Source organism: Equus asinus, chromosome 13, assembly GCF_041296235.1.
Source record: "Equus asinus isolate D_3611 breed Donkey chromosome 13, EquAss-T2T_v2, whole genome shotgun sequence".
Lineage (NCBI taxonomy): Eukaryota > Metazoa > Chordata > Mammalia > Perissodactyla > Equidae > Equus > Equus asinus.
Window position 1 is genome coordinate 9,445,804 of NC_091802.1, and position 11,555 is coordinate 9,457,358.

Consider the following 11,555-nt stretch of genomic DNA (forward strand, 5'->3'; position numbering starts at 1 on the left):
TCATGGAGGCCTCTGGCGTGTCCTTCCCTGCTCAGGAAGAGGAGGCAGAGCCACGGAGATGGTGCAGTTTGAATCAGAGCTCCCCGGTGTGGGCACACAGCCCCCTGGTGACCCCAAAAGATGCTTTTAGGTTTTTCATGGTCACAGCATTTCATAACATTGCACCTAGCAGGGAGAAAATTCTTCCCTTTCTAATTCTGCCTCAATTCTTCTGATTCCATCAAGGAAGAGGTCTCACTTTGGATGAGTCTCTCCAGCACATGCTTATGTTCCTTATTAAGCAATAGAGAGTAGGCCTCAGGCACAGAGCACAGCAGCCGAGTGCCTACCTGGAAGGTGATAACGTTGCTTTATTTCCATTGCGTTTGTTCTTATGTTTACCTTCTATTTATGGCAAACGTTAATGGTTTTCCAGTTACTGTAGTATAGTCATTTACTTTTTAAATAAATATATCTGAATATAATAAACGAGCCAACTTTTTAAAAATTCAGTAAATAAAACAGGCAATACGCTAGTAGAGAAAAATTTGTGAAGACAGCATGGAAACGATTCAAGCTGGGAAACGCCAGTTTAAATGAAAATACCTTAACTTGGAAAATGGCCAAAGGTTTTTTGCGATTTGGTCACCACTGTAATTCGGCAGGCCAAGAACGCCCTGGCCCACGCCCTGCAGTCCTCCCGCCACGACTGTGACCTGCTGCGGGAACAGTACGAGGAGGAGCAGGAAGGCAAGGCCGAGCTGCAGAGGGCGCTGTCCAAGGCCAACAGCGAGGTTGCCCAGTGGAGGACCAAGTACGAGACGGACGCCATCCAGCGCACGGAGGAGCTGGAGGAGGCCAAGTATGGGCTCACAGGTTACTGTAGGAGAGGTGACCCTAAGACGCAAGTGAAGGGACAGAGAGTTCTTCCCACCTTGGGATAATCTCTCTTCCTACCCAGGCCTTCGAGCTTTCTTAAGTTTTCAGATAGGGTCCCTCTATCCCTGCCTTGGAACTGTCCATTCCACCTGCTTCCCTTGGTGCTTCCTTGGTGACCTGCTTTGCCACCAAGAATTTTGGGACTCTCCAGGTGATTCTTAGATCCCGTCCATTCGTGAAACTCTAGATCTGGGTCTTCTCAAGTGCCAGTCCCATATAGACTCCTCGTTTCTCTTTAGATTTGACAGTTACTTCTAAAATAGTCTACCTTTGCCAACAATAGAAAAGGTCTGGTTCTCTTAGGAAGAAACTGGCCCAGAGGCTCCAGGAGGCCGAGGAAAACACAGAGGCGGTGAGCTCCAAGTGTGCTTCCTTGGAGAAAACCAAGCAGAGGCTCCAGGGAGAAGTGGATGACCTCATGCTGGATCTCGAACGGGCCCACACCACCTGTGCCACCCTGGACAAGAAGCAGAGGAACTTCGATAAGGTCCGTCCCAAGCTCTTGATAGCAGTGATGAAAGCCACAGCCTTTCAGGCCTGGATGTGTGAGATGCACACACATTCCGGGAGGCCCGCAGCGGGAGCATCAAGGCCCAGTTTGGGAGAGGGGTGGGATTTGCAGTGTCTCTTTAATTTTGTGCTGCTCCCTCCAAAGGGAACTTTATTTTTACTTAAAGCTAATTCAGATGACTCTGAGATCAAAATGTGTTTTTAAGAATGCGGCAGATCACCCGAAGTGCTATTGTGATCTAGAGTGCGGCCCACCCTGTGTCTTTGGTCCCTAAGGATGGATGGGTAACCTTGGCGTTGCTGACAGCCCTGGTTACATGGACTCTTCAAGTCCCTGGGCCGTTTCTGCCTCTCACATGTCCCTTTTCATCTTCTAGGTCCTTGCAGACTGGAAGCAAAAGCTGGACGAGAGCAAAGCAGAGTTGGAAGCTTCTCAGAAAGAGTCCAGGTCACTTAGTACTGAACTCTTCAAGATGAGGAATGCCTACGAGGAGGTGATGGATCAGCTAGAGACGCTGAGGCGGGAGAACAAAAATCTGCAAGGTGAGCTCTCCCCACCACAGGCGTGTAATGGTCCCCTGCTCTTCCTGCCACCTCTCCCCGACTTGTCCACAGCCGCCTCCAAACGTGGCCTCCTTCCTACTGCCCACAAAATGCTCGCATTTACTCATTGACTCAGTTGACGTCCTGATGTGGGACATAGTGGCAGCTACATCATGTCCTTGAGGGCGGAGGGTACAGTGGGCTGCTAAGCTGTCCGCTCTGTGAGAGAACAAGATCTTCCACGGATTCTGTCTCCACATGGCTTCGTGTCCTCGGGCATGTCACTAAATCCCTTAGGACCTCAAACTCCTGACCAACAAAATGAGACCCGTCCAATGTGCCTTAAAGCCCCTTCTAGTTCCAAAAGACTACAATTCTATGGATTTTTGCCCACCAGTCTCCCCTCTGGTCCACTCTGTGACCATCCGTATCCTCTGTGAGGTTTTAGGGCTGTCCAGAGTTCTTGTTGCTGTTCTCTCTGCATAGTTCAGGTGAGGTGACATGCCTGTACCTTGCCAACACCTCCCCCAAAGGGCTCTACCGCATTCTCTTTGATATAAATATTGTGCATGAACCGCCAGTCCCCAATGCCTGTGCTGCCAACCGGAGCCTGTTGCAACAGCCTAAATTGAGCGTGTCCTTTGCAGAAGAGATTTCTGACCTAACTGAGCAGATTGCAGAGACCAGCAAGAATCTTCAGGAGATGGAAAAGAGCAAGAAACAAGTGGAACAAGAGAAGTCAGACCTCCAGGCTGCCCTGGAGGAGGCGGAGGCAAGTGTCTGGGATCCGACACGGGGGAGCTCAGAAGGATGGGACACTGAAGGAGGGCAATTCGACCGCCCCTTTGGGCGCTTCCTGCCAGGAGGAGCTGAGGCTCCACTGGGGAAGAACATCCAGCCATCCCTGGGGAAACAGCCGGGCCCCGCTGCTTCACCTCCTGGGTGTCCGCTAGTCCATCGTATTTCTCCTTTGGAAAATAAAAAAATTTATTCATTATGCCCTCAATATCTTCCTCTCAAGAAGCGAGAAATCAATCACCAAACATCGTGAGAGCCGGCTCAGAATCCCTCCGTTTTGACAGAGAGTTGCCCACGATCGTCTCTGGCTATTGGGAAATCTGTAGGATCGAAGTAGTGCAGGGTCCTGATGTAATAACCAGCGGTGGCCAGTGCAGGGCGGATGGTCGAGATGTTTCCGTGGATATCTCCATAACACAGGATAATGAGAGATCAGTTGCTCTGTTATTTCAGAGAATGGATTGGCTCCTGACTTATGGTCACTATTAAAATAGACACCCAATAAAATTTTTACTAATTCAAAAAGATGCTCTGTCTCCCCGAGACATAAGATTGTTTGTTAATGACAAATACAAAGTTTCAGTTCCAGCTTCATTACTAGTAGGGACATTTGGGAGCAAATCGTTTGAGCTTTTTGAGTGTTGTTCTACTCATCCGTAACATGGGTATGATAATACCCATTTTATCTTAATGGGGATAAAAATACTCATTCAAGAATATGGCTGCCCACGGCACTCCCAATCACTGCTTTGCTTTTATCAGGGTTCCTTGGAACACGAGGAGAGCAAGATTTTGTGTGTCCAACTAGAGTTGAGCCAGGTGAAATCCGAGCTTGACCGCAAGGTCATCGAGAAGGATGAAGAAATCGAGCAACTTAAAAGAAACAGTCAGCGGGCCGCAGAGGCCACGCAGAGCATGCTGGATGCTGAGATCCGGAGCCGGAATGACGCCCAGAGGCTGAAGAAGAAGATGGAGGGAGATCTCAACGAGATGGAGATTCAGCTGGGCCATTCCATCCGCCAGGCGGCAGAAACCCAGAAACACCTGCGCACAGTCCAGGGCCAGCTCAAGGTGAGCGGGCGGCCTGTGCTGGACCTGGCCTGGCCCTCAGCCTGCCCTGGGCTCTGGCCTCACTCCTGGTTTCCCCTGAAGGATTCCCAGCTGCACCTGGATGACGCCCTGAGGAGCAACGAGGACCTCAAGGAGCAGCTGGCCATCATGGAGCGCAGGAATGGCCTCTTGCTGGAGGAGCTGGAGGAAATGAAGGTGGCCCTGGAGCAGACGGAGAGGACCCGCAGGCTGTCGGAACAGGAGCTGCTGGATGCCAGCGACCGCGTGCAGCTCCTGCACTCCCAGGTGCGCCCATCCTCCTCCACTCAGGGTCCACCCTGGGGGCAGGATGGACGCCGCAAAGTGGAAAGGAGCACCCGCCGTTCCTCCCAGACTAGCGGTCAAGACCAAGTTTCGTTAAGCTTAGTTCTTGGAATAAGTTTGACTCCAGCTGGACAGATTTCTGAGCTTTCTTTTATCTGAAGAAGGAAGGTCATGCATGTTGTGGGGAAATCAGAGCGAGGAAGGATAAATTTATTACATAAAGGGGCTGAAGAAGTCTTCACAGAGGAAGTAACATTTAAGCCGCAATCTTAGAATTAGGATTGTTTTTGAAATAATTATTTTGATTATTTTTATGAAAGATTTTTAAAATTCCTTGTTATAAAAAAATCGAGAATAAGGGGCCAACCCAGTCGTGTAGTGGTTGGATTTGGCACACTCCAGCTTCAGCTGCCCTGGTTTGGGGGTTCAGATCCCAGGTGCAGACCTACACCATTCATTGGCCATGCTGTGGCAGCAACCCACATACGGAGTGGCGGAGGATTGGCACAGATGTTGGCTTGTGGTTGGTCTTCCTCAAGAAAAAAAAAAGGAAAAGAAGGGGAAGACTGGCAACAGGTGTTAGCTCAGGGCTGGTCTTCCTCAGCAAAAAAAAAATAGAGAATACAAATGAACCAACAGAGGAAAAATAACCATATTGTTAACATTTTGAGATCTTTCATTCTAAGCCCTTGTCTGTGTACATAAGTATATTTTTGGAAAAAATGTGATCAATCTTTTTGCAACTTATTTTCATTTTAAAAATGTATCATGAACATATTTCTACATCTTTAAATAGTCTTCTTGAATTTTTTTTCTTTTTGAGGAAGATTAGCCCTGAGTTAACATCTGCTGCCAATCCTCCTCTTTTTTGCTCAGAAAGACTGGCACTGAGCTAACATCCATGCCCATCTTCCAATACTTTATATGTGGGATGCCTGCCACAGCATGGCTTGACAAGCAGTGCATAGGTCTGCACCCAGGATCCAAACCGGCAATCCCTGGGCCGCTGAAGTGGAACATGCAAACTTAACCGCCGCGACACCAGGCCAGCTCCTGAATATTTTTAATGGCAGAAAAGTAGTCCATTATAGTTGTGTATTACAGTACTTTCATTTAATCAATCCTCTGTGTTGGATACTTTAAAGTGATTTCAATAAAATTTTTTACTATTAGGAAGATTGCTATGATGAACTTCTTCATAACTAAATTTTCATATATATCTACTATTATTAATGTTCCTAGAAGTTAATACATTCCTAGAAACAATATTTCACAGTCAAAACAATGAAGACATGTGCAGTATATTGTTAATTGATCGTTAACAAGGTTGTCCCAATTTTCATTCCCATTGGGAAAATATGTAAGAGCTCTTTCCTATAAATTGTCAAGACCCTAGCTATTATTTTTTTAATTGTCACCAATTTTATTGTTGAAAAATACATCATTTTTTAAATTCTTGTTTCTTTGGTTACTAATGAGGTGAAACGTTTCATCATATTTCTTGGCCATTTGTATTTCTTCTGATGTGTTTTACCTGTTCGTACTTTTTGCCCTTTTTTCTTATTTGCATGATTTGCCTTTTTTAAATGTTAAGGAAGGAAATATTTTTTCAGCAATATACATTGCAAATGTCTCCCAGTTTGTCATCACCCTTTCAATTCTATTTATGGCATATTTTGATCATGAGAATTATTTTTTACTTTATATGGTTATGTCTATCAATCATTTCCTTGTTCCAGCGCCTTTTATTGAACAATCTATCCTTCCTCAAATATTTGAAAGTCTACCTTTATCACTCACTCAGCTCTTTTATGTACAATTCCTGGGTCTGTTTCAGGACTTTCTGTTTGATCAAGAATGAAACACTGTCTAGCAAATCCCCACATGAAAAATAAGAAATAGATCATGATTTATTTCCTTCCCCACCCAACTCTCTCCCTTCCAGTTGTTTTAAGTGTCCAAATATAACCTATACCTTGGTGTCTCATTTTTCTTGTAGAACACGAGCCTGATAAATACGAAGAAAAAACTGGAAGCTGACATAGCCCAGTGCCAGGCGGAGATGGAGAACTCTATCCAGGAATCCAGGAATGCGGAGGAGAAGGCCAAGAAGGCCATCACAGATGTGAGCTCTGTTCTTCCTTTTCAGAGATGGTGTTTGGAGATAAGAAAGGGGCTTCTAAGCTAGAGCATGGCAAGTAGATTTCATCTCCTTACCGCCTACAGTCAGTTAGTCATGGCTTCTTGGAAAAACGGAATGAGATGGAGTCTCAGGAGACGCAATGTGCTATGGATAGTCAGTGATGGCTGAGTGAGGGAGGCACATGTCAGCATGCATCTTCCCTATGCTCCAGGTAGGGATGGGTGGATGGCCCACTGATATTTCCTGTGAACTTAACCAGGCGGCCATGATGGCTGAGGAGCTGAAGAAGGAGCAGGACACCAGCGCCCACCTGGAGCGGATGAAGAAGAACCTGGAGCAGACGGTGAAGGACCTGCAGCACCGTCTGGATGAGGCCGAGCAGCTGGCCCTGAAGGGTGGGAAGAAGCAGATCCAGAAACTGGAGAACCGGGTAGAGTGGCTTGAGACAACTCTCATCCTCAAAGTGACACCGGTTCAGCCACTACAGGCAGAACCACAATCCGGAAATTTAGCTTGTGGGAAGGTGACCACTGATTGAGTTGACTGCAAATTTAGTTTGAGGACTACTTGCAAAACTCTCTGTGAGCCAAATTTCCCGCCTATTTCTCCTTCACGGGTTCCTCTCCCCCAATGAGCACAAATCCACTTTAGAATGCTTTTGCCTCAATAACTGTAGTGTAATGACATTTTTAAATGTTCGCATTCTGTTTTTTACACAGATTCAGATCTACATAAACGGGGTAAATGTACTTTACAGTCATAAAATTCCACATTTTGGTGTAATTTACATTTTGAACCAAATTCCACTTTGATAAACAATGGCCCATCCTACATAAAATCTGTATTCTCCGTTATCTCCCCACTCCCAGGTCTCACTCCCTTCCCAGATTTCCTAACCACGATCTGCAGTGTTGGTCTGTTTCTCACCCCATCCTGAACGGGGTGATTGGCGCTTCCTCCAGGCTAATGCGCCAGGGAGTTCAATGCCCCGCACGGGACAGTCCTGCTTTTTGTTTATCTGGAACATATTTTGCACTTGGTTAGTTCCTTTGCTGATTGCTCCCTTTGTTTCCTGTACCCTTGCTTTTCCCTTAGACCTGGGATAGTTTATTTCATTTCTTTTCAAAATGGGCTCCGCTACCAGTTGACATTTTAGAGAAGGGCTGCGCGGAGGAGGTTGTTAGAACGTCTCTGTTGTCCCTGGATGAGAGGAAATGAGAGTGGGAGGCAAAGAGGATGAGGAGCAGGCAAAGAGAAGAAAGCAACTTCCCCCAGCAGAAAAGCCCCAAAATGCAGTCATTCTTTATGCCAGCCTCTAAGGATGTGGTCACCCACATTTGTACACTTTAAATGTGAAAGGATTTTCTGGCTAAGATCTACTAGGCCATGGACACGTGAATAACAAAAGTAAATGTCAGGGAAGACAGAGCTTCCCAAAAATTTCTTTAAGTGCTTATGTTTAATTATTCCCAGTCCTGTTCCATTAAAATGAGCTTGAGCCTGTCCTCCTCCTGGATCCCTCCATCATGGGAGAGATTAGATCCTTGCCACCCTCTATGATTCTCTGATTCCTCTCCCCCTCGCATGGTAAGGCACCTTGACTGCACCGATTTCCAGCTGCCCGCTTGTCTTAGTTCCGTAGACCTTACAGAGGCCTTGAGCGCATTCCCAGGGGAACAAATGTTTTGTAGAACCTGGTGGGAGACAGCTTCCCAGCCCCCAGACGGTAGGGATGGGAGGTGGGATCTTTGTGGGAGCAGCGCCCAGAGTCAGCCTATTCCACTGGTAAATTTCAGGGTTTCTAGTGAGCCTACAAGGCCAAAGTCACCTACTCTCCGCAGCCACTGGGCTTCCCAGTGGCCAGCCACCACCCCTGCTGCTTGGCTCTCTCTGGACTGTAGAGTAGGGTCACAGTTGGTGACCTGCATTCTCGATGGCTGTCCTCTCACCTCAAGACTTCAGGAAAGGCATAAGAAGCTATGGAATTAACAACGCCTGTGTAGCTCTTTATCATTTAAAAAATACCTTCACGTACTCTGTCTAATTAGAGCCCCACATTTGAGGTAGGTTGGGCAGGAATTATAACCTCCATCCTAAATACACAGAGACTCACAGAGATGGCAGCTGACTTGCTGATCAATCAATCAGCTGGACCTGGGGCTTGAACATGCCTTTGACTATTCCTGGCCCAGGTTCTCTCCATGACCCCTGCTGCCTTACTTAACCAGGAATCAGGGCCACCATGAAGGGCCATGCAGGTTTTGCCTACAGGAACAAGTCAGGTCTGAAGCACGGTCTTCGCCAAACTGTGTGACCCCAGGAAGGGGTATCTTTCGCAAAGTCCAGCCCAGTAGCCAAGCTGTGTGCACCTGGGCGTGCCTCTGCCCAAAGAGGGCATCTTATTCTCATTTGCACAAAGCTACTGCAGGGACTAGTGCTGGCCTTATGAACAAACTTTGGTTCTTGAGCCGTAGGAGGAGACACATTTGCAAAATATGGTTAGAGGATCTTGAGTTCACCCTGCAATGACTAACACACAAGTCCATCAGAGAGGCCCGGGGACCCGACCTGAACCTGTGTTCTCTTTGCCTCACCAGGTGCGCGAGTTGGAGAATGAGCTAGACGCTGAGCAGAAGAGGGGAGCTGAAGCTCTAAAGGGGGCCCACAAATACGAACGAAAAGTCAAGGAAATGACTTACCAGGTAGAGGTCTCAGAAACCTCCCCAAGCGCTTTGCTGCTCAGACCCCATCGGAAGCCACAATGGGTTTGGGCCCTGCACGGGTGCTGTGTTTGCAGGCCGAGGAGGACCGCAAGAACATCCTCCGGCTTCAGGACCTGGTGGACAAGCTGCAGGCCAAAGTGAAGGCTTACAAGAGGCAGGCTGAGGAGGCCGTGAGTGCGGGGGTCCCCGGGATCCCACACTGGCCTGGCTGTCCCCAGCTCTGAGCGGGAGTGCGTCCCTGTTTCCTAGAGTTCCCAGGGCCTGAGTTTGCATTTGCAGGCTGTAAACACAGGGCCGCCTCTCCTCCTCCCGGCCCTGGTCTGCCTTAAACAAACCTGTCCCCTCCATCTCCTCTGGGCCTCGTGCATCACCCCACGCGGCCCAGCCCCCTCTGTCCCCACCCTCTGCCGCAGCCCGCTCACTTTATCCTACCTCCCCAGCCCAGGGCGTCTTAGCCCACCCTGCCGGCCTCGCTTCGCCCTGACTCCCTAACCACTTCAGCCCACCCCACCAGCCCTGACAGCCCCTGTGACCTGGCCCGAGGCCCCTCATCCTAATTCACATCATCCGACCTCGCCCCCTTCCCTGGTCTCCACCACCTCGTCCTTCCCGGGCCCTCCCTGACTCCCACTGGAGTCCATCCTTTTCCATCTGCCCTTGGTCAAATAGGTGAAACCAACAGGAAGGAAATGGAGTGGGCTGAAACTGGTGTTTTCCAGAGTATCTTCTGGGGATGCTGGGTCTGAGGAATATTAATAGCAGGAAGCGGGGTTGAGGTGGGTTGGGGGGCGCACTTTTTCTTTATAGAAAAGAAATCATTTTGGAAACTCTGGGGTAAACAAAGTCGAACTCGTTGTTTTACTTCAAGGACTCCTCAGATTTTGTAGGTAAAATGTAATTGACTCTTTGAAGGGGAAGAGGCGTTCTAGAATGTAGCATGTCCCACCCTTAATGGACCTGGGAACCTTTTTATCATATGCAGAGTATCACACATGACTAGGATTCTGAGGAACAAAACTAGGGGGACCCTGCCCTGGAGAAATGACTGAGCACATGGCTTCTCCCCTTGTCCTCTTTCCTGCCTGCCCAGGAGGCTGTTGGTTCCCTCCTGACCTCAGGGACACAGATTGCAACTGGGTAAATGCGGGGAGGGATTCATGCCCATTGCATTGGGGCAGTCACAGCAGGACTGGCCAGCCTGGAGGGTGCCCAGCAGGCCACCTTTGTCAGGAACCCTTGGTTCACACTCAAATAGACCTGCCAGATGGCCTGGCCACAGACAGGATGCTGAGAGTAGGCACAGGGCGAGGAGGACTTGGGCCGTTGGTCTCTGACAGCTCTGGGTGCCTTGGGAGGACTCCGGAGGTGGGTCTCCTCCAGAGAGCTCCAGTGGGAGAGACGGCATAGAGGAGGGGTGCAGGGAAACATGAGCGGGCACCTAGGTGGGCAGCAGCACCCACAAGGTGATCCGGGTAGTATACAGGGTCAGGAGCTGGGGGCATCGTCCTCACCCCAGAGAGCTCAGCTTTCCTTCCTCTGCCAGCAGGGAATCTGGGGCCCAGCTCTCCTGGTTCCCCGGGTCCCCAAAGGCCTTCAGGAACTGAGGGCCTCAGCCAGAGTGAGGGACTCCTCAGCCTCCTACCCGCTCCGTCTCCCATTCAGGAGGAGCAGGCCAACACGCAACTGTCCAGGTGCCGGAGGGTCCAGCACGAGCTGGAGGAGGCCGAGGAGAGGGCCGACATCGCCGAGTCCCAGGTCAACAAGCTGCGGGCCAAGAGCCGAGACGTGGGGGGCCAGGTGAGAGGAGCCTTCTCCAGAAGTCCTGAGACCCGGGACCAAGGGAGCACTGGGAGGGAGAGTGTGGAGGGTGCCCTCGGTGCCTCTTCCCTGCTTGTGCACTCACAGATGCCACTGCTGTAGCCAGGACCCCGTGCTCCAGCTCGGGGGAGGGAGCAGTGAGGGACCAGGGGCTAGAGACCTTATCATCCCCAACCCTCCCTATTGTGAGAGATGCTGCCCAAGAAGCGCCTGCTTTCCAGGGGACTCGCCCTGTCTCCAGGGGACTCATCTCATCTCCAGGGGCTCAGCTGCTTGGCTCTGACAACGCGCAAAGGGAAATAACGCCATTCCTTGATATTTTCCTGAAGTTCCAGCCTCCCCAGCTGCCCCACTTGAAGACGATGCTCTGCCTCGCCTTCCGTTTGACTCATTTCCTGAGTCTGATTTTTTTCCTCCCACAGAAGATGGAAGAATGAGTCCTTCCCAATGCCCGTTGCCATGGGACACCTTGGGAGAGTGGAAGGAAGAAGTGAGAAATAAATTCTCCTCACTACCTGGACCTCCAGCTCTGCTGTGTTTATTATCGCGGCCCATTCCTCTTCCGTGGGGTGGTTTTTAGATTCTTACCGGCTCCATTGCACATATAAAGGGAGTGAGGATATGAAAGTGGAGCCTCCTTGCCCCGAGTAGAAAAGCTGGAAATCCAACCCATTGCCAGCTAAACCACCAGCTTCCTTAGCGTTTAAAAATAAAGACCGTTTGAGGTG

The 11,555-nt window shown here is 49.5% G+C and overlaps 1 protein-coding gene across 1 annotated transcript in view; it reads left to right on the top strand.

Annotated features, from left to right (window-relative positions):
* MYH13 (myosin heavy chain 13) overlaps positions 1–11,347 on the top strand; it is a 47,721-nt gene extending 36,374 nt beyond the window's left edge. The window contains exons 28-39 of the mRNA XM_070482141.1: positions 645–841; positions 1,222–1,405; positions 1,806–1,971; positions 2,619–2,743; positions 3,532–3,840; positions 3,922–4,125; positions 6,143–6,268; positions 6,546–6,716; positions 8,884–8,988; positions 9,084–9,179; positions 10,672–10,806; positions 11,250–11,347. Coding sequence (XP_070338242.1) covers positions 645–841; positions 1,222–1,405; positions 1,806–1,971; positions 2,619–2,743; positions 3,532–3,840; positions 3,922–4,125; positions 6,143–6,268; positions 6,546–6,716; positions 8,884–8,988; positions 9,084–9,179; positions 10,672–10,806; positions 11,250–11,264 — 1,833 coding nt within the window. The 3' untranslated portion in view covers positions 11,265–11,347. The remainder of the gene's footprint in view (positions 1–644; positions 842–1,221; positions 1,406–1,805; positions 1,972–2,618; positions 2,744–3,531; positions 3,841–3,921; positions 4,126–6,142; positions 6,269–6,545; positions 6,717–8,883; positions 8,989–9,083; positions 9,180–10,671; positions 10,807–11,249) is intronic.
* The last annotated feature ends 208 nt before the right edge of the window (positions 11,348–11,555 follow it).